The sequence below is a fragment of the Dysidea avara genome, chromosome 8, assembly GCF_963678975.1.
Source record: "Dysidea avara chromosome 8, odDysAvar1.4, whole genome shotgun sequence".
Classification (NCBI taxonomy): domain Eukaryota; kingdom Metazoa; phylum Porifera; class Demospongiae; order Dictyoceratida; family Dysideidae; genus Dysidea; species Dysidea avara.
This window is the reverse complement of record NC_089279.1, coordinates 18,152,565-18,176,579: the sequence shown is the minus strand read 5'-3', so window position 1 is coordinate 18,176,579 and position 24,015 is coordinate 18,152,565. Positions and strand designations below refer to the sequence as shown.

The 24,015-nt window shown below is 36.3% G+C and overlaps 1 protein-coding gene across 1 annotated transcript in view; it reads left to right on the top strand.

Annotated features, from left to right (window-relative positions):
- The window catches only part of LOC136263819 (uncharacterized), a 37,715-nt gene extending 16,546 nt beyond the window's left edge, over positions 1-21,169 (top strand). Inside the window, exons 2-14 of the mRNA XM_066058443.1 lie at positions 11-177; positions 699-879; positions 6,777-6,866; positions 6,934-7,155; positions 7,333-7,446; positions 7,704-8,106; positions 12,426-12,588; positions 15,493-15,667; positions 15,715-15,796; positions 17,201-17,393; positions 19,332-19,515; positions 19,840-20,035; positions 20,911-21,169. Coding sequence (XP_065914515.1) covers positions 11-177; positions 699-879; positions 6,777-6,866; positions 6,934-7,155; positions 7,333-7,446; positions 7,704-8,106; positions 12,426-12,588; positions 15,493-15,667; positions 15,715-15,796; positions 17,201-17,393; positions 19,332-19,515; positions 19,840-20,035; positions 20,911-21,089 — 2,349 coding nt within the window. The 3' untranslated portion in view covers positions 21,090-21,169. The remainder of the gene's footprint in view (positions 1-10; positions 178-698; positions 880-6,776; positions 6,867-6,933; positions 7,156-7,332; positions 7,447-7,703; positions 8,107-12,425; positions 12,589-15,492; positions 15,668-15,714; positions 15,797-17,200; positions 17,394-19,331; positions 19,516-19,839; positions 20,036-20,910) is intronic.
- Positions 21,170-24,015: the final 2,846 nt, after the last annotated feature.

Below are 24,015 nucleotides of genomic sequence, written 5' to 3'. Positions count from 1 at the left end.
CATACTGTAGTTTGGTCAGTTTGGCCTACTTGAGAGAGAGACTGCAGCCATACTAAATGAGTCATTAAGGCCATATTGTGATGGTGTTGTTACTGAGCTACAGAAACTGCTTCATGATATGGGTTTCACTAAGAAGTGTGCCCTGTACTTCACTCAAAATGATGGAACTTTGATGAGGTATTCCTTTATACCCAGTAAATGCTTACATATATATAATTATGGAAAGTACAAAACTCTGTAAATGTTCCTTAAGACTTTCATGACATCATCGAATAATAATTAAGACACCAGTTCATTAGCACTGTACATGTGTTGTAGCTCTTTTTAATTGTACAAATAGTACTGTATATGTATTGTGTCCTTTGTGGCTATTTGCTACCTGGTCTGATCAGTTGGTCTGGCTGCTTAGTACAATAATTAAATCTTAAATTTTGATTATGGACATCATTGTTGAAGTTAAAAACCATGGACTATTTATTCTATACAGTGGTTATGATGCTGGTAGTGTGTTCTATAGTGCATTGCTTTTGTTTAGCAAAAGCCACACCATTGTTTGGTCATATTAATGTAAGATAAATAACCTTTGCCTAAATGATTTTAACTTACTTTTAATTCATTTATGTACACACAGTACGTACGTACATGTTTGGTTGTGTTTTAGGTTTTTTGTGTTTGGTATATTTTAAACATTTTTTTAGTAAAGAAATGGTCAAGGAACTACCAGTGCTCACTATAATGTCAGGTAAAGCCAACAGCTTGAGAGGTGCAGCATTCTTGAGTGGAATACAAGACGGTGTTGTAGTTGATGTTGGTGGAACCACAACTAGTGCAGGTGTTGTCAAGTCTGGATATCCTGTTACATCCTATGGGAATTTCAAGGTATTATAGTAGCTAATGCTGCAAAGATTGTAGGACAGATGATAGTGTTTTGTGGCCAAGTACAGCCAGTACGGGCATGCAACAGACAAGTGTGTATTTTACAGGAACCATGAAAACTATGTTTTCACACATCTGTAGGTCTATAGTTCCTGAACAAAAATTATCCAATTTTGTTATGATACTCCCTCAGGTTGGAGCAGGGCTGGCCTTAAAGGTAGGCAAGGTAGGGCCCCGGGGTTAAGGGAGCCCCCAAAGTTCTAAAACTAGGGCCCTAGTTATTAAACTACAAATTCAGTCACAGTATATAAATAACTTTGAGAAGATAGAATCATAATAAATATTGTACAACACGTCGCTTGAGGAACGCATCACCAATAAGTATGAATCACGTGATATTCTAAGTAATGAGCAACAATTTATTGTTATACCGTAATGCATTGGTGGTTGCACATGATATTCATTGCACTGTGCACTAGGATATAGCCATACACATTAGGAATTCATCAAATGTCGTTAGCTTTCCACTGCAATGGAAGAAATCACATGATAGTGTTGATTTAAATCACAAAATGAAAGTCAGGTCCCGAGTGGCAGTGAGGTTTTTCACTTTCAATTATTGCTGATGGGTGTTAGTAGTCACTTTGTACACATGTGAGTTGAATGCACATACTGATTTTATTATTAACACTTTATAGTGACCAGCACTGAAGGTCTACAGCAACCTGTGCTGCAGCCTTACGATTACCTAACCTAATTTCAAGGACTTAGACTTAATGACTTATAGCTGGAAAGGTGTAACAGAAAATTCTGGGGCACACAGTGGCACACTGAAACTGATTATCACGATATTTTGTGCTAGAGTGGAATCTATATATGGCAACCATGTTGGCTACTTTGTTTGGACTTTGTGCTGAACCAGGAACGTAAAGTTGGAGATCTGTTGGATGGATTCCATTAATATCTATAATGTAAGTAGAGGCTGCTGGATGGAGCAATCACGAGATCAGACATCACCAAATGGGCTACTCCGTGTCACATTGTGTGCAGGTTGTGGTATGGCAAGACTCTGAAAGATTGAAGATGATCATAACAGTACAATCTATAAAACTGAAAAGCTGTCTGTCTGTCTACATTCCTTTGACGTCAGATGATTATCTCGCTAACCGATGTGTGTATCGAAGCAGCTGCTGTGTCAAACAAAGCACTCATCATCGAAGAATTACATCGTTTTAAAATGAAGCTTCTAACTGCCATAGTTCGTCATTTACAGCACAATTAGTGCAAGGGTGTAGACAAAAATTCGCTTGAATTCTTTCTGTAAACCACAAGTAAACAGCTTTCCATTCAACTTAAACATGCCTTTGTAAACAACTTATAGGCTTGAGTAAATCACAGATCATAATATGTGGTCAAAGTGGTAGAGCGTTGAACTTGTGAGTGTTCAATACCCAGATCGGATCTCAGTGGTACATCCCATTGTCTTTTTTTACCTGACCTTTTATGCTACATGCTACATTATGTACAAATTCATTTCTTTTTGTAGTCAGTAAGTCAAATGTCATGTAGAATCTGAAATGCCATCATTACTTGTATGGCCTATGGGTCATTCCATGTCAAATCAACAAGGAATTTAGGGTCACCTCTCGGATTTTGACGAAACTTGGTACGTTTGTAGTACCTGTGGTGCTTATCACTCATGCAAATTTTTAGCTCCATACATTCCATAGTTTCTGATTTATAACAACAAATATTTTGAATATTTCATGAAAATTTGGTCCATCTCTAGTTACAAAATCAACTGCAACTTTGTATTGTGTAAATATTTTTACACACAATTTTCACCGATGGAAGACTGTTGATTGACCTTTCCAGTGATCCCTAAATTATGGGATATCTACTTAATTAAGGTTCAATAGTACTTCATTGAAAACTTTAAACCTTTATATTTTGAAAAATGCTGCTTGAAATTTTTTGAATTTTTTCGTGAATAATAATTGGGTCATAGTCTATGTTTGATAAAATTTTTGTGGTGGGACCACAATGGGCTCAAGAGGTATAATGAATTATGTTGTAGTATGTGATGGAATTTGCAGTCTATTATTGCTGTATTGGAGTCTACACCTCCAATAACCACTCACAACAAGGCCATGCCAAGTTTATCTTACAGAGTGAAGGTGTCTAGGTACATTGCAACCTGTATTAATGACCACCTGTATTGGAAGACCATCTATAAGCTGCAGCTAATTTATACTTTAATTGGATCTTAATGTATAGCACCAAAGCATCAATCTTTTCTAGTAAATCCAAAAATGGTCCTTATTAGACAGGTTGACTACAAACGAGATCATCTTGCGTCCATAAACACATTAATGTTGTACCATCTCTTCAGTTATACCTTATTTATTTTATTAAGTAAAATCTCGCCGTTATGCACTTACATACATATCCCCACTCTACACTATTCAAGTTACGTACATGGCTGCATAGGTACAACAGACCTCCTCAAAAAGGATATCTGGGCACCTTGATAGCCTCATGATCTTACTTTATAATTGTACGTACATTTTGGACCCAAGATAAGTCTGTGGTTTCTCAAAAATGAACACTTCATCAATGGTCCAGGGAATAGAAGAGTTACACTATATACGGTAGATGCATTACTTGTACCAAGCGTTTTTATATTATTAACACTTGTTTGCACCTCAATGTGTGATTTGTAGTACTGTAATTACTAAAATTAATGGTTTTTAAAAGTGTTTTGCGTTCACGTTTTGAAGATCTTTACAGGTAAATGTTAAATATGTGGTCATCACGTTTAGTTCCTACGTGAGTATGTATATGAATTTATGACTTGATCTTTAAAGTGGTCGTGAATGTAAAGTAATTTAGTAGTTAATTTCACACATTGAGGTGTGTAGTGCATGTATACAGTAAAACCCCTCCATCCCTAGGACCATAATCAAGTGCTCATATTACAGAAGCCACAGAAGTATCTTGGTCTAAATGTACGTGCACTGCTAGAGTGGGAGTACAGTGTATAAACAGGTGTCCTGGTTATCAAGGTGTCCAGGTATCCCTTCTGAGGAGTTCTGTTGTTTGTACCTATGCAGCCACATACGGAACTTAAGTATGGCTAAGTCCACTACAGTGGGATTCAACTTAATTAAGAAGGTACTTGTGAAGAGATGGTACAACATTTACATGATGCTTATGGACACATGGTGGTCAGATCTGTAATGTATAGTCAACCTGTCTAATAAGGACCATTTTTGGATTTGCTAGAAAGGGTTGATGCTTTGGTGCTATACATTAAAGAAGTATAACTTAACTGCAGCACATAGATGGCCTTTCAATACAGGTGGTCATTAATACAGGTTGCAATGTACCTAGACACCTTCACTCTGTAAGATAAACTTGGTATGGCCTTGTTGTGAGTGGTTATTGGAGGTGTAGACTCTCAATACAGCAATAATAGACTGCAAATTCCACCACATACCACAACATAATTCATTATATCTCTTGAGCCCATTGTGGTCCCACCACAAAAATGTTATCAAACATAGACTATGAGCTAATCATTATTCACAAAAGAATTCGAAAAATTTCCAGCAGCATTTTTCAAAATATAAAGGATTAAAGTTTTCAATGAAGTACTATTGAACCTTAATTATGTAGATATCCCATAATTTAGGGATCGCTGGAAAGGTCAATCAACAGTCTTCCATCAGTGAAAATTGTGTGTAAAAACATTTACACAGTGCAAAGTTGCAGTCAATTTTATAACTAGAGATGGACCAAATTTTCATGAAATATTCAAAATATTTGTGGTCATAAATCAGAAACTATGGAATGTATGGAGCTAAAAATTTGCATGAGTGATAAGCACCACAGGTACTACAAACATACCAAGTTTCGTCAAAATCCGAGAGGTGACCCTAAATTCCTTGTTGATTTGACATGGAATGACCCCTATATGACCTATATGACAGTTACTATTAACATTGTATTATTGTTTACACCTTTGTGGTAAACATGTGGGATAATATAAGGTTTAGCTTAGAGCTATACCCAGCTCACATATATATGTACTTTAAAAGTGACATCACTATGTATGCTACATAGTTACATGAATGGCATTGATGTTTAATGCTTGGTTCCCATTGCTTAGTTAATGTGGAAATGGCTCTGCACATTTAGCACATAACATACACAGTAAATCAAGTGCTGCACTGTGAAGCAGGTACTACAATGGTATGTACAAATTCATGTCTTTTGTTGTCAGCATTTTAAACATCATCAAATGATGTTACACATATATACATATATAGCGTGCATAATAGGACAGGTACTACTAGAGTCAAGATTCCCATCAATTAAGCAGTAGCGCTTATTGCTTTTTTTCTCCTCCTTTCTTTGTACTTTTAATTTGCTGTTTCTTGTTATACTACTAGCACCATTTGTACCTGTATGGTAAACACTATAAGTATACACTATATACTACAGTTTGATTCTGAACATTATTGGTGCAACATTTTTTTCTGAATGTGTGCCTTGAAGCATAATTATGTTAATCTAAGCTAAAGTATAGACAAATAATGTTTTATATTTTATACTTGGGTTTCCAATGCGGTGTTGGAATTTTTGTCACTAGATAGCTACAGGATTACACTTAGTGTAAAGTGCATGACATTGTAAGCAGTCTGCACCATAGGGCAGCTACCAGTACTAGTGGCATATAATTATAAGTTATGATTTTATACAATCACATTTAGTGTAGTTAGTTGGATATTGAATACACTGCAAAAACAGCAGTATTTCCACCTTTGAGGGCAGTAGAAGTGTCATACAGCACATTTACTGTTACATTTTCAAAAAATGTAAAAGTAATGTTTTTGTCATGGCTACAGAATAAACTGCTTCAGTGTCTGTGTACAGGTCAAAAATTGGTTTGCAGATAGATGAAACATCATAGGAGTGGTTTAAATGAATTAAGATAAGACTGCCAAGTTTTAACAAAAATAATGACCATGCGTGAATTTATTGCCACACCTACGTACTAGACAAACAGCTAATGGGGGGATGAGCTGAAAATTGAAAAGTAAGCAGATTAATCATCTTTCAGAGGAATAGTATAACCGGGTTTAAAATCTGAGTGTGAGCTGTAATGCGAAATCCAACTACCTATTGAAATATTCTAATAGTACAGTCACCTTATGTTAGTGCACTCAACTACGATACAAGTCATCCTGTAGAGAGTCCATCTACAAACAAACAAGTCAGTTCAGCTACATTACAACTTACAAGTCACTCAGAAGAGAGTACAGCTACATTACATGGCACCCAGTATAGAGTTCATTATGAACTACAAAATAGTTGCTGTGTAGAGAGTTCTGCACTATATTACAATTAAGTTGCCCTTTTGGCATTCCTTCACAATTATAATAAAAGGGTGCAGCCTTCAAAAAGCCCAAGTTGAAAAAATTGTGAAATCAAAAGTGGCGGCCAAGAAATGGTTGCAACAAAGCTAATGTCAATCATAGTATCTATTGCAGTCATTTCATAGCATTATTGCTGCCATTGCTTGGCTTTGATTCCACAACCTTTTTCACCCTGGTCTAATGATCTTTTTAGGGATCATACCAGTTTTACACAGCTTGCCATATTTTTGTTTAATATGTTACAAACAAGTTTGCATGTATGGGATTTTAAAGCTGTATATCCAAGTGCGGCATTTAAAAGGATTCTTAGCACTACTAAACATTTGGCAAGCTTGCCCATGAAACAGAGAATAGAATAGCTCAGGTGGAGTCTTTAAAATTCTTAACCTTTACGCTTTAGTGTATAGTTAAGCTTGACGCTGGTTATTTACAGAACTTGTGTTATTTAATGCTCTATAGCTTCCTGGAGGTGGCATCCAAGCTAGTTTTCGCATTCCAAACGTTAACAACATAAAGCTTGGAGGAGGAACTATCATCAGTAAAAGCAATGTAAGTGAACAAGACATACAATAAATGCATAATCTATTCACGTTTCTTAACATTCTGTATAATGCAGGAACATGTCCATGTGGGACCAGACAGTGTTGGTCAAGAGCTTGAAAAACGTGGAGTTGCATTTGGTGGTGATACTGTCACTGCCACTGACATTGGTATAGTGACAGGATTGGTGGCTCCTTTTGGTTCAGCTGTTATACCAAAAACAATTAATGGCCAAACTGCATATAGTGCTACGATGCAGGTGTATAGAATGATTGGTGATGTGATTGATACTGTAAAGGTAAAATTTCTTGTGAGTTATAGGAAAAAATATAGCCCATGAGATACTTTTGTTGCAACTATTATTAAAGTTTCCTTTCGTTATATAATTAAAGGTGTGATAGTTATCACTCTATGTAATTTTGTACAGGTATACACATTGCTGTGTGTTTTTGTTAAAAGATCATTGTTATATTAGACATCAGGAAGAGATGTCCCTGTGCTGGTGGTGGGTGGTGGTAGCATACTTGTGGATACTGACTTCTGGGAATACACTGGAGTATCTTCCCTGCAAAGAACTGCCCACTATGATGTGAGTATGTATACGTTTTATATGTAAAGTTTGTACTACATGCAAACATAATACTAGATAAACATACAGTGGAAACCTCTCTATTTCAGACACTTTGGAACCCAGAAAGTTTGACTGTAATAATAGTTTTCCTCTTTCAGAGGTAAAACTGTACTGAGTTAGAACCAAAATCTTTTCCCTTTTTGGAGGTTTTTCTACTGCACCCTTAATTTGTAGGAGAAATTACACAATATCTTCCAATTAATGCATACTTGCAGGTGGCCAGTGCAGTTGGTGCTGCTATTGCACGAGTTAGTGCAGAGTACAGTACAAACCTGTCTTCAAAATCAACAGAAGCGATTGATCTCACATTTGAAGAATGTGTTGAGAAGGCCACAGCAAAAGCAATAACTAGTGGAGCAAATCCAAAATCAATTGCAGTACTGGAAAAATCTACAATAGGAGACTACGTCAAGATTGTCCATGTCAAGGTTGTGGGTGTTCTGGAAGAAGATTATGAGGAGGGGGAGGATGTTCCAACTGTACAAGCTGATCCTAATTCTGAAGGGTTACCACTTGGATGTCACCCAAACCCTGAAAAAGATAATCCTGCTTGGCCTTTTCAAAGTGAAGAGGAAGAAAAACTTGACAAGAAATTTGGATTACCTGACCCCATAATTAGTAAGAATGATTGTAACAATATGCAGATCTGACAATATGTGACCCAGTCTGAGAAAACCGGTCTTATCGCCCATGTCAGCAGATTCGATTTTTCACCCAGGACACAAAGCTACATGAATAAACTATCTAATTCCACAATCAAAATCAGCTAGACTTGAGTGGTCTGGTTTTGCTGGCTGCTTTTCCCAAGCCTAGTGACGATCCGTACATGTGGTGTGGGGCCTTAATGGAGCTCTGGTCAGCCTGGGGATGACTGTATGTGGCTGTACAGCTCTGTGGTGTTGAATAAGTACCTCTGCTGTGAACTTCCTTTCATTTTAGCCAGTTTTGAGACCTCAATGGCCCAAAACTTGGCCTAATTCATCCCTTGGTCTTCCTTTTCAATTTTTGAACACCATCTTGCCTGCCTTCCAGGGCCCCCGCCTCCCACCCAATTTGCAGCTCGCCTGATACAGTCAACCTTGGTTTAAAAACTATCTAAAATGGCAGGAAACTTGGTTGTTGGCTACTTGCACAGTGGATGCTCTGGAAAGTAAGGAATTGGTGTAAAACGTGTGAAAATTTGGTACACATAGCTTCAACCATTGGCGAGCTACAACACACTTAATACTTAAAACTGGCATTTCTCGATACTTTTAAACAGGTGATAAGCCCGGTTTTCCCAGACTGGGTCATATATGTTAATATTGGTTGTCCATTATGAAAGTTTTTGTTCTTGTTTTGGTGTTGGTTTCTACGTACTATTGTTATGTAAGATGTGTGTATACTGTATATAGTGCACAAAATTATGTTTTCTTTGCCTCGATGAACTAAAATATGCCGCATAATTAATGCATACAAAACAGCCAAGCAGCCATTTCATGGCCACCACCTTTGATTTCACAACTTTTTTCGCCCAGGCTTTTTAAGGCCGCACCATTTTTATACAGCTTACAGTAGCTGTTTTTGTGTGGATTTCACTTCTTTTTGTAGTTATATACCCAAAGCCAACCATAAACTAGATTTTGCACTACAAAAAAAAAAAGATCAACTTTCAGATGCTTTCCAAGTCATTGGAAAGGAATTGGAAGGACCATATTTCCACACATTTCCAAAAAGAATCCTTTGGAAGTATGGCCCTTCCAATACCTTTCCAATGACTTGGAAAGCACCTTAAAGTTGATCATTTTTTGAAGTGCTGGTTTTTTTACATAAATCATTGGTCTTCTTATCTACAGATGCAATGAAGATGATATAAGGCAAACTATAGTGCTCTACCAATACAGAAAAATACCTACCAATCCAGTACTGCCAATTTGTAGTTACTGATATAATTTTGTGCTTGCTTGTTCATGGTTACATAAAGTTGCAATAGATAGCTGTGTAGTGCCTGTATTTATTTGCAATAGTGTTTTTGCAATAGTGTTTTAAGTAAATTCCTTCCAAGTTAAGTATATCATTAATTTGTCTATTAAGATTTTACAGTGACTGTTTTATTAGAGTATCTCGATTTTCATGCAAAACGTGATAAGTTGCAGTTGCTCAATTTTTACATACAAATCCTGCACCTTTTATGCTAGAATACAATTTGCAGCCTGTTGTCATTAGTTCTATTAGCATAGCACCTCATGATGATGATGATTGGTATGACTACTTGTACTACCTCACCGATCTGTACCAATATGGCTATAGTATTGGCTTTGATTTGATGGAATTCTAGAGAAGTTGTAATAGTATTGTTTTATTTGATTACTTTTGTAATGCTATAATAGAGCAAACATTTTTTTTGAGGATTTCTAATACAACAGACATAGAATGTTCTAGAACAATCTAGATTTTCTATCGGTAGACAGTCTATGTAATTATCAACTTTTATTATTGAGTAGTAGAATTTTCATTTACAATGTAGAAATTAAGTGACGTTATCTGCAGTAATAGCAGCAGCTCAGTGGTTAAGGATTTGGGTGTTTGGTATGGAGGTCCCTGGATCAAATGCTGATAAGTTATTTTCCAACATTTTTCATGCACCTTTTTACCCCATGGTGACTGTTTTATTAGAGTATTTTGTCCCCGCAATTTGCAGTTGTTTGGTTATTGCCTTGTAACTTTATAGCTGTCAATACGATTTCTTTTAAACCACAAAAGGTTTGAGCTATGATACGCATACCAATTTTTAAGTTATTCCCATAAGCGGTTTTCCCTGTAGGCGCAACAGCAAGTCAGCCTTTTTAAATGCAAATAATCGTCCATAGCTTATGACTATTAATCAGATGTGCACCAAGCTTGGTACGTGATTGTGCTACAGTACATTCTTAAAATGTAAGACAATCAAGCTACACATTTACAATTTACTGTAACTTTCCCTTTTTGTTGTAAAATAATTAATTGTCATATGCAAAAACTTGTACAAAAATTTCTTACACAAAAATTTTTGCGAACTACTCTAATAGAGCAGTTATTCATGTAAATCATTTGAAAATATTTTTACACAAAATTTTTATCATGAAAATTCTTTGCCAAGAAAATAAAGCAAATTGTGGTATTAAGGTTTTTGTAAAGTGTGCAAAAAGAATAATCTAAGCCCCCCAAGCCCCCTAAACAAAGAAAAGTTTGAAGAAATTAAGACAAATAGGCCTTTTTGTTTAAGGCAGTGGAATGTTGTGGTTAGACTGTGACAACATAATTGGTCTATGACGTGGCTTCCGGAGTGCTATGTTGCCTTCAATAACTAATACATTACCATTGATATTGGTGGTGCTTGTACTAGTGCAGCTACCATATATATTGCTAACAATTTTGTATGAATGGGTAAGCATTGACGAGTGGCGGATTAATACTTTCAGTGCTAATTCGCAAGTAATTAGTGGGATTATCAAGTTGAAGCCATCTTAGTTCTGTTGCCTTGTTAGGTGAATGCTAGTCCTGTATCATTCACTGAAACAGCATGAAAGGAGAGACCTGTATACAGGTAGCCCATTGATGTAGCCTAGATAAACATCATGGCACTCACAAGCTATCCAAGAGCTACAATAGCATCAGATAAATTCCCAGTAGTGCATAGATTCATAGCATCACTGCCAGCTAATTTTACTTTCTTTAGCCTCTCTAGTGCGCTACACAATTAGTACCATCAAAGTTTGGGAACAGTACACCAGTTAAACGGTGCTTTCACCATTGCTCCAGATATGTCATTCACTATAAGATCACTACTTTCTGTTGTTGCTATCCTTAGCTTTGCTTGAATGGCTGCTAGTGGCGAGAACAGTGGTGAACTATCATTAGCAATAGAATTATCACCAGTGGCTTCGTTAACTACAGTGCTAATTGAAGTGATTAAGTACATGAACAGCCGTTTATACAACTTCTATAACCTGAAGACAGGTTGTAACGAGACAAAGTTTTCCTAAGAGAGGAAAACCACATCTAACATATAAAGAAACTTGGGGTGCATATACGGTAGTATGAAAAAGTTTCATCTTTTAAAAAAAAAAAGTATTTTTGCACAAGAGTCAATGGGAACCGTGAGTTGTGGTTAGCAATATCGCACTCTGGAAAAGTGAAGGAAGTAATTATTATTAATACTAATGAAACATTTTGGGTAGTTAAACGAAAAGGCCTATTTTGTTTACTTAAATTTCATGATTGCGTTATGCAATTTTGCTCAAAATTGGGTCCTGAAGGTGAAGGGCATGTGCAGTATAAAATGATTCCACTTCAAGAAGGGAGCATGGAGCTATGTATGCATGAAAATCATGTTTTGTTTCTTCCTGTAAATATACTCACTGTGTGGCACGCCAGCTTTCTTGACTGCATGGCACACTACCATGTGTCTTGATGTTTGTAGAATGTAGATTTCTCATACTACCGCACACACGCACGCACGCACATACACACACGCACATATACACACACACACACACACACACACACTACACACACACACACACACACACACACACACACACACACACACACACACACTTACTCATACAGTAGATACTGTATATATCCAAAAATCTACTTCAGTATTGAATTTGGGGAATAGTGGTGGTCCCCAAAAGTAACAAAATACATTTACTTCAGTTTTGATTTACACAGTGCCTTTACCTTGTGCTGTACTTATCATAAGAACTATAACTAAGTTAACTGTCAAGCTTTTTTGTACCTTCTCAGGCAGTTGCTAATAATATGCGATTGCTTTATGCTGACAAAAGTTTCTGTGAAAAATGTAGTCCCAGTCTAAGGATTATACAAAAATATTGTATTTCCATAATTTTTATATGATTATTGAAAAGGAAGATACACCGTTGCACTCACAGTACATTTCATCTTAATTTCAGATTCTGCTGGAGAGTGGATGTTGACTGCAGAAGACATTGACTGTCTGTGTATTGGAGCTGGGATCTTGGGCAGTGGTGGAGGTGGTAGTCCCCGTGTGGGAAAATTGCTTGCTAAGAAAATTGTAAATGAAGGAAAGCAAATAAGAGTTGTTAACCCATTTAGGTACAGTATAACTCAAATGCTACGTTGTCTTGCGAGAGTGTGAGCGATTAACAAACTCACTCATTAAAGGGCGTGGCACCTGTTTTGTTTGTGAGTATTCATCACAATTGAAAAAGGATGAATACTTGCAAGCAAAATGGGTGCCACGCCTTTTAATTACCAGTATTTTAAACTTCTTGCACTCTTGCTAGATGACGTTGCATTTGAGTAATATCATATGCTAGTTGAATGTGTGTAAATGCCATCTATACCAAAATACCCAAGCTGTGCAAAAATGGTGTACCCCAAAAAGGCCAGAGTGAAACAGTTGTGAAATCAAGGGTGATGGCTGCAATAATACTATATATAGTCAATCATTATTAATGACTAGTGATAATTTATAATGATTGACATTAGCAACATTGCAACCATTTCCTGGCTGCCATCTTTAATTTCACAACTTTTTTCACTCTGGCCTTTTGGGGATCGCACCATTTTTTGCAACTCAGCTGTTTTTTGTAATTATAGGTCCTAAAACCAGCCATAAACTGACGTTGAGACTGACTCTTCACTTACTAACTGAGGAAGAGAAGAGAATTTTTTTAAGTTCAATTGTTTATTATAGTTGTGATGAAATAATCATGTACCGAAAGGGCAACTTGTAATATAACTCTTATGGAACTAACAACAGAGTGATTTGTTTGTGAACTTTGTGACTTGTAAAATAATTTTTATAACTGAACTCTCTACAGGGAGACTGGTATTGTATCTGCTGGGTAATGCTGAACTCACTGCTGGGTGACTTGTTACATAGCTAAACTCTCTACAGTGTGATTTATTTTATAGCTAGCGAGACTTGTTACATAGCTGAACTCTAAAATTCTCTACAAGTAGCTGAACTCTCTACTGTGTGACTTGTTACGTAGCTGAACTCTCTGATGACTGAATTCTCTACAGGGAGGCTTGTAATGCACAGTAGCTGAACTCTTTACTGGGTTTCACAGCTGAACCCTCTACAGAGAGAATTGTAATGTAGCTGAACTCTCTAGAGTTGGAAGTAACTAGCTACATGTACTTCTGTAACCAAGTTATATAATAAAGTAATATAACTAGTTATATCCCTTGTAATCAGGAATAACCATCCAAAAGTTACTAGTTACAATGGTTACATAGTTGCTATAGTAACCATGCTGTAGAAACTGAAAAGTTCCTCAATTTACATGCTATAGCTAATTAAGTAGACACATTCTTTGGCTCTCTAGAGGGTGACTTTTTGGTAGCTGAACTCTCTACAGGGTGACTTGTTAGTAGCTGAATTGTGACTTGTTTGTACAGCTGAACTCTCTACAGGGTGACTTGTTGGTAGCTGAATTATGACTTGTTTGTATAGCTGAACTCTGTACAGGGTGACGTGTCTGTAGCTGAACTCTCTATAGGGTGACGTGTCTGTAGCTGAACTCTCTATAGGGTGACTTGTATTGTAGCTGAGTGCTCTAATAGGGTGGCTGCACTATTAGAGAACTTTGAGTGCACACCAGTTAGTTGGTTTTAGCACTATAAATTAACTATTTCACTGAAAGGCTTGGTTAAACTTGCATTTCAATATACAGTTCATCCCCTTAAGTGGTTTGTCTGATAGGCATGACAATAAATTCTTTTTGTTCACAAAACTAGATTGTGCCAGATGCACGTGGTTGGCAAAATTAACTGTACATATTGCTGTATGATGCTTCTACTGCCCACCAAGTTTAAAGTATATTGACTGAAGTATGCGCAAGTTACAGGAGCTAAGCACAGCTGGTGTTATATAATAAATACATGGGTGATTAATTGTCTATTAACATGAAATGCATTTAGTTGCATTGTGCCTGATGTATAGCACAACATCAACTGATTGATTTTGAATTTCACCACTTAAATTCCATATGGCAGAGTCATCACTGTATAACTGCTCTGATGAAAGTATTTTACCACCAAAGGACTGGTAGACTGCCACAGAATAACAATGGAACTACATAAATGTACGATAGGTTACACACACCTTTTGATGGTCAATAATATTATTAGTATTGTAGATGATTCTTCAAAGCGGTAATGACACTACTAACAATAGAAACTGAGACTATATAGAGGTGTTGCTACTTTTTATGTGTCAAATCAGCGGCCTCATGCATGTATGCATGTATGCACTTGCTCAAATGTGGAGATAATTGCTTCAACTGTCAACTGGTTAACAATGATTATTGTTGCCATAAGCAGCTAGTACTAAGTTGTGAGATTTTACTGTGCTTTCACTTAGGTCAATTTTTGCACTTAAAAGTGGCTTTGTGGTCACCATTGTGTAAACAACCACTCTTTTCACAGCATTTTAAACTAGGTGCGTGCCCAAAGCCGGTTGAAGGCCGACTGTAGGCGCACACCTAATTTACTGAAATTGTTTTTATAAAAATGTGTGTGTGTGTGTGTCTGCCTATCTACCTACCGACCGACCGACCGACCGACCGACCGACCGACCGACCTACCTACCTACCTACCTACCTACCTACCTACCTACCTACCTACCTACCTATACTGTGTACCCACTTGCCATGTTCTTGTAGCCTATACATAGCTTGTCTTTCAGCAACATTAATTGATTGAATGTAATTTACATTTAGCATGGTGACAGTAAATCTCTTCGAGAATGGGTAGAATTTTTCCTTAGTGCTGCACTTTCCTTAGTGCTGCAGCTTTTTTTATTGTAATGCTGCCTTAATAGTGCAGAGTTATATTATATAGCAAGCACAATAATTGCTGGTACAGTTTTATTTTCACTGATTCTTACGTAAAAACAGCCAGCAATCACCACTCATTTAGAAAATATTAGTATTAGTACCAAATTGTCAAGCTACAACAACATGTGTTGCATTTGTATTCCAATGCTAGGCTGGATCCATCTAAGCAGGGAAACACTGTGGCTGTTGCCTTCATGGGATCACCAGTTGTTATACGTGAGAAACTTATATCAGGAAATGAGACAACACTGGCCTATGATGGGATGAAGAAGCTATTATCATCTGGTATATCTGAAAGTGATGGTGATGATAGTAGCAGCTTAGAAGTAAGGAAAGCATCCAAACACCCTTGTTTATATTAAATATATTTCAGAAGAGAAACATTACATCATTCTTTTGTTTTGAGACTGGGGGAATAAACTCAATAGTGCCACTTATATCTGGACCTGATTCTGGTATGAAATTTCAACTGTATTATATTCTTGACATACATATAGTACGCACAGTATATACTGTACATATGTAAAAGCACTGAATTATAAAATAACTGGCTCGGGATGAGTCCATTTTGCTTTTTTTTTCACCTACTTTTCTTTCCAGCAATTCTTTTATTTCTCACCTATTTTTCTCAATATTTTGCTTGAAAGATTTCTATTTTTCTGAGCATCAGTAAACATTAATTGCAGTATCTCAAGCTTACAAGCATGTGTGACTGCTCTATTAGAGTATTTCGTACATAGTGACTGCTCTATTAGAGTATCTCGATCTTTAGTCACCATTTCCTAGTGAGCATATGTTGTCCTAATCCTATGTGTGACTGTTATATTAGAGTATTTCGATCTTTTTCTTACAAAATGTGCCAAATTCCTATAGCTGGCATATTTGTTTATAATAATAATAGTTAATATAGATGTGTGTGCAATTTACAGTCATGCATTTCTTAGTTCTTACATCACGCAATTATACTGCTTAGTATGTATAGCTACATAAAACAAATATAGCACTGTATATTGCTACATGCACTAGATATTGTGCACGGTTTGCAATATAAATAGCACTTCTCCTACTTTGCCTAAAATGGCTTCCCATGCAAGATGTTCTTTAAAGGTATTGGCAAAAGTCACGGTCAAGTGAGAATAATTACACTAGTAATGTATATCAATCATTTATGTAATGCATAGGTTGTTATATATTGGCATATGCAATTCAAATATGTGACCAGCTGAGCAAAAACCTGTTGTTTTCATGAAATCTTATTTTGCTATAAAATGTATTGAAATAAACTACTTACATACGCCTGCCACATAAACAGTTATGCATGTTTTAATTACTTTGCTACATAGTGAAGCAAAACTCCAATCAATAAAACTAATAAACCACTGGCTTTGCCTGTTCATGGAGAAAGAGAAACATGTTTGTACTGTAAAAAGTATGTGAGTTATGTGTGTTTACATTATTTATGATGCGGTAGAAATTGGTTGCTATTGTTATTTCTTTGTTGAAAAGGCCTTCTCCTTTGTGCGCACAGAGGAATAAAGGGAAGGCACTATACCTTGATGGATTTACCAGTTCCAAATAAACAGATTGAGCCAAGTCCCATATTTCTATCTTTCTTTAGCCGTGAGTTACGTATGACTGATCAACAAGCATCTGTAAATTATTTACTGTATAGTTACTGTACAAATCGAGTTTGTTGCTGTTCCAACTGTCTAGCGCTATGTATATAGCTTTAAGACTATTCAAGCTAAAAGGCTGAAACTTTGGTAGGCCACTCCTTTAAGTCCTTTTTTTAAAGTAGTGAAGCAGTAAAAACAACCAGTTTTGCTCAGCTGGTCACATGTAGTGTTACAATGTTGCAGGTGTGATTGTTCTTGATGCTGATGGAATGGGAAGAGCATTTCCTAAACTTCAAATGTTCACTCCTTACATTTATGGAGTCACTGATTATTGCGGTTGTGCAGCTGATAACAAAGGAAGAGTTGAGACCATTCATAAAGTTCCTTCTGCAGAGTTGCTGGAAGCTGCAATAAGGGATATTTGTATTCAAATGGGGTGAATCACTGCATTTGTAAAATGATTACTTTCCAAACTAAAATAAGAAATCGAAATTTTGATCAAAATGTAGAAAATATTTTTGCATACACGCTGACAGCAAAGTGTGAGAAATATTCACACACATTAACGTTGTTTGTAGGAAATAATTATTACATAGTCCATAATCCGATTGTTTTACATTTGCACATCTTCTGAATTTCACATATTATATAGAAGTGTTTGCAATGTCATAGCAGATTCATATCTTAAACATGTTTGGTCATTATGCTACTTAAATTTTGAACCTTCCTTCTATTTCTTGACAGATTGCACAATCAAATGTTTTAATAGAATATCCTTAAGGATTTCTGCTCCAATAGTAAAAAAGACCAGTATGTGAAGAACTTTGTTCTTCTTCACTTATTCACTGTTATCTCACCATTGTACATCCTGCCATACCAAAACTAAGTATTTTTAGAACTGATTCATAATGAAATTAGTGCTCTCTAAACCCATTGATAGTTACGAAGGTAACACCTGTATGACTATAACCACAATAGCTACCTTGGTAACGTATCAATAAGACTAGGTGTCAATTGGACACTTCTCTTATGCTTCATTAATTTTGCAGTGACACGTTGATTTGATTTAATTATCGGAAATATCATAGTGTTGCTATGTAAAGGAGGGCAAATAGCAACCATGGAAAATTACTTAAAAAATGAAACTTGTTAATTCAGTTTAGGCATGCACTAAGCAAAAAAAATTGTTCACTTTTGATAAAAGCGCCAAACTTGGTACAATATTTGCTTGATTCACACTTTTTGTATTAGATATGGTGCTTACCAATCATATCACACTCAAAGAACCTGACAAATAAAACCAATAGAAAATGTATTAATGGAGCCATTAAAAGCTCAGTAGTAATTTTGTGCTGCCATATACAAGCAAGGGATGGTCATATCCAAAAGCTGATCAAGGGAAGTGTCCATCCAGGTCAATAGCTTGTTATGGTAAGAAGCACGGAGCACCTTGGCAGTATTCGTTAGGTATAACCAAGCCCAAAAGTGCCATCAGTACAACCCTAAATGCTTCCAATAGATTGTTAGAAAAACTAAGATTTTTATTAAATGGAATTTTCTACTGACTAACTACCTGCCTGATGGCGCAACTCGATAACAGCTAAGGCTACGGGCTTAATTTTTTTCACTGTTTGACATTGTTTTGTCCCGAGATGTGCTTTTTGGCATACCGCAGTACACAATGCACACATCATGGACTTACCTTTGTCCTCCTTTAAGTCCCATTTATTTTTGCAGACAGCTGAAGATGTTGATTCGCAGTAGTGTGATGGGTTCTTGCATTGGTAAACAGAAATCGTCTGTATTTTCCATGGTGACTGGATTGATTGCAGAAGCGCTTCTCCTCGTTTGTAATGCTGTGAAACAGACTGAACATAGCTGAAAGTGAAACATAATGGCCACTTCACTTTCAAGTAGCTGGGGTGTGCATTCAAATGAAAACATTATTTCAGGCACAATCAGTCTCTTCTTTTGATGTGGTATGTGTGGGTTCACCAGTCATAATAATATTTCAAAAAAGTAAACAAATAGTATAAGGAAACTTAGGAAGTTTAAGTTTGATTAGGGATCATAGAAAAAAAGGAAGGAATCAAGGGAGGTCGCCTACACCTGCAGATATAGTGAACATTTATTTAATCCCTACTTCAGTCATGCATATAGAGTGAAGTAGGGATTAAATGTTAAGTACTGTAGTATATCTGCAGGTGTAGACGACCTACCTTGTTACCCTACTTTTTTCTATGATCCCTTGAACTTAAAATTCCTATACTTGTTATTATTGGTACTTCATCATAATATATATATATATATATGTGGCTTTATTAAATTATGCTATCTGTTTACCATTAAAAAATATTTATTTTGTTCATTTTAGATACGTTTGTGCTTTGACGGCGAGCCCCCTGAAGTTGGGTGAAGTCTTTAAAGCTTGTGTGTTATACTCCATCAGCAAAGCATGGGGCATAGGAAGAGCAGTGCAACGCAGCCAAATAGCTCAACAAGATCCAGTTAATGCTATACTTAGCAGTATTGTTGGCAAACTGTTGATCAAAGGGAAGGTATACCATAACTAATGGAACTACACCATGCAGTAGGAAACATATCATTTTAAAAGTTGCATGCATGTACAATGTTTCCCAACTTAAGGGATCACAAATCATTTCACATACTTATTTATAATCATAAGAAAGGATTATGGAGCAATTTAAGTGCCTTTGTTACTTGCAAACGCATGCAGCTACACAGTGTATAATGTATTGATACGATATACGCATAATATTTGAGTAAAATATTTTGTATAATGTTGTGTATGGAATTAAACAAAAAGGTAATTACAGTGTGTTACATGTGTACTGTGTAGTAAGGAATGCATTTGTTGTCAGGTAGTGGAAATTGGCCGGACAACTGAAGGAGGATTCGATCACGGCTTCCTAGTTATTCAAGGTTTTGACAAGTTTTTGGGAAAGATTGTTCAGGTTCTATACCACAATGAGAACTTGGTTGCACACTACACTGAGGGTGAAGATACCTCCATTGTTGTAGACCAAGTGCTTGCAACAACACCAGATATTATTGCAGGTTTGAACATAATACCAATTCTTTTCATATGCAGTACGCACCAGAATGTTCATTACAATGCAATAATGCTTTTTATGTAAGACATGAAATTAGCTATAGTGTATTAATTGAATTAACTACACTAGCTATACACACCTTCCTTTTTAAGCATATCACATTTATGTACTTAGTAGTCCACTTAACTTAAGGTTTTCATTTATGTAACTCTAACAGAGGATTCACTAAATAGCTTATGATTTTGCCTTTAAAATAATGGAAATAAATTCAGAGTTATTACCTATGTGGCTATATACACAAATGCAGTGCTCCCTTGATTTATCGACCCCCTTGGGACCAAGACAAGTTCACATAATCAAAAAGTAAAGCTTGTTCATTTATAATAATACATAGAGCCCTATTCAAAAACTCTAATAGAATATACATCTCAGAAAAATAGCAGTGCTGTTCAGATAACCAAGTGTTCAGATAATCGAGGAAGCACTCACTGTGCAAAAAGTGGGATATAATATGGTATTTCCAGTGGCTTATTGAATACAAATAAGCCTTAATATAAATCCTGTATTATACTCATTTTATACTTTAGTATAATCCATACTATACTATTGCATATATGGTTTCAGTTTATTTACCACATTACCTCAAATAGCTTATATCTAATATAATGCCCACACTATACCATCGCATATATGGTTTCAGTATATTTAACACATTAACTGAAGTCTTACATGAGATTGCTAGTATAATACACGTTATATCAAGCTTTTTTGTATTCAATAAGCCACTGGAAATACCATCTTATATCCCTCTTTTTTCACAGTGACTGTAGAATGTATACATGTTTGTTGGATATAGTTGTTCTGTGTTATTTTATATAGTGCTTGATTCAGAAAATGGTGAACCCATAGCAAATGAGGAGTTGAAGTATGGTGTAAAAGTGGCTGTGATTGTTTTGGAAGCTAACCCTCTGATGAAAACTAAGAAAGCTTTGAAAGTGGTTGGACCAAAAGCATTTGGTTATGAATTTGATTACATCCCTTTTATGGACACCAAATAGTTAACTTCATGGTTCTATTGACAGACATGTGTGCTTGTTGAGTTGTTATAATTATCTTCAAGTAGTCAGTTGTCCCATTACATAGTGCATAAAGTATACACCATTATCATCCTTTGTGTATATCCATTAACACAATATCATAATCTGTATAGTTATGACAGAGCATGCAGTGGTGTAGCTACCATTGAGGCAACCGAGGCAGCTGCCTCGGTAAAAAAAGCTCAATAATTCAGGCTGAGCACTGAGCAGGCCTGAGTTTTGGCCCCTTGAATATTCTACTCAAATGTTACTATACAGCATTACTGTACCACACACAATAGAATCTATGGCTGTAGTACTAAGTAGGCCGGAGCCCATGGTGACATAGTCCTGGACCACTTTTCAGCTACTTGAATTTGTATGCGGAAAAGGATTGAGATACCCTAATAGAGCAGTCATCGTAATATACTCTAATAGAGCATTCAGTGTAAATTATAGCAAGTGCTCTTACACTGCTTGGTCTAAATCATTTCCATTGTTAATTGTCTTTTCAAAAGTGTTCCAATGAATCAACTGCATGGCATTGCATTGAGCCCATTGATCATGCATGTATATCATGAAAATAGCCTCCACATGCCATTTCAAAACATAAATTTCCTTGAGGGAACATGCCCCCAGACTCCCTAGCTTGACATACTTAGCACATATAGTTGATTATTTCATGAAAGAGATATCTCTGACTTAAATATCATATCGGATCAATAAAAAGTATAGTGTGCATGACTATGACCTCTGTTGCAGTCCATGGATGGCCTGACCACTCAAAACATCTCCAGAGTAAGTCAGTTTTTTTGTGCTGAGTACAATTAAACTAGTCTAATAATTGAAGCATGGTATACTGTTGTATTAACTAAGCTGGAGCATAACATGTAGAAAAATACTCAGAGTCTTCTGAAACAGTTTCTTCCATCCAACCAGAGAATCAATCTGCAAATGCTGTACCACCCATGCTTGAAACTGTTTGTGAATCAGTTGAGTCACAAGCACACCCTCTCAATTACGTCAATGTATAACTTACTTTGCCTCGGTAAAATTTTTTTTCTCGCTATGCCACTGGCATGTCTACCTTCAAGCCTGCCCATGTTTCTTTCACCAAACCAAAAGTTCAATCCCTATGAGAATGCTAAAGCCAGGTTAATGTATGGAGTCAGAATCATTGCATCAATATTTGTGACAGCATTTATTAAAAATACCTATTATGCCAGTAGCATTAATGTTTTTGGCCACCATCTTTGATTTCACAAAGTTTTCGGCACTTTTTTGAGTCCACCCTTTTCTCATAGTTTGGCTGTTTTATCATATAGTTTACTGTGCAAGACCACACTACTATATAACCACATACAAGCAGTTGGTTTTAATGAATTAGCAAACTAAAAGTACTGGTTTGCATGAATTTGAAACTTCAGGGACTCTTTAGGGGTAGTAAGTTGGAAACCATGGACTCTTTTGGCTTCTATGGTTTCCCCAACAAGTTCAAAGATGAATCGCTGTAGTAATATGTTCAAGAACACACTTGCTTCTATGTATGAGAAGAGGTGTCCAGCTCAGGACATTTACGATGACCATGACCAAAAGGAGAAAATGCCAGACTGTCTTTTCCTTGTAAATAAGGCTGCAGCACATGTTGCTGTCAGACCTTCAGTGCTGGTCACTGTAAGAGCAATGAACAACATCAAATCTATATGGAAAAGCTATACTATGTACATCACCACATCATAATAAAGTATAATATTCTTGAAATAGCAAGCTGTATTTATGAGGCCTGATTTTGTAAAACCTACATTTTGGGTACATAAACAAAATTTGTAAAAAATTCCAGCATGAGATGGCTACACTATCTGGCTAACAAGTTTCTCAATTATTTTTTTGTCTCAGGTCTGCTATCTATAGAGATGGACTTTTGTAGCTACATAGGTGTATCAGGGTCCATACATTGTGTTTATTAAAGACACTAGCTGGGGTCACAGTAGAGTGACTTCAAACAATGTTGATGGCTTAGAGTGGCTGGCATAGTTATATACACAAACATGAAATGTGTGTGTTGTGCTATTGTGATCTATCTAGAGATCCTAGCTAGGGGTGTGTGATTAGGCAATGGCCTATGTTTTCTAAATGCTCAATGCTGTATAAGAGTATCTTGATCTTATTTCTACCAAGAGTGAATAATCAATCAAGAAATGGTATTGGTTAATTAAAAGTATGTAGCTAATACATAATAATGTGATGGTGGTCATTATTTGCTTTCTTTCAGGAGCATGCACTGTACATTTCAATTAAATATCCCTATTATGCTTTGAATTATGCCATCATAATCTTAGCCGCCAAGGTTGGTGAGTTATTGTATAAAATACCATTTATCTTATAATAACGTACATTGTGCCCAGTTGCAAAAGTACACTAGTACTGCAGGTAGGTAGGTTTTCCAAAATCGAATTACATAATAATAGTGCACAAAGGCATGTGCTTGTAAGAAAATTGTATATAACAATCCGCACTCTACAAGGATATCTATTATGGCATTTTGCAGCTACGTATAATTTCCCACCATTATATACACTGGCTTGATTACAGATGGTTTGTTGCTGGTGTCTTTTTGTTTTATAGATGTTTAGTCTTGTTTCCAGGCGGCACCCAAGTTGCTGAATGACACTTCACCTGGCTTGCTAATAGAATGATTTCCACCATCAGTGTTGCCAACATACATTGCTGCATATTCTACTGTTTTAATGTATATTTCCAGTATGTCATCTATGACTGTGTGTATAAAATAGTTCAGTTTCTGCTTGATGATTCATAATCATTCATTCCGATTATGTCACGTGTGGGGACCAGCAGTGTTGGGAGTAACGCGTTACTATTATTACTTTTGTGGTAACTAAGTAATATA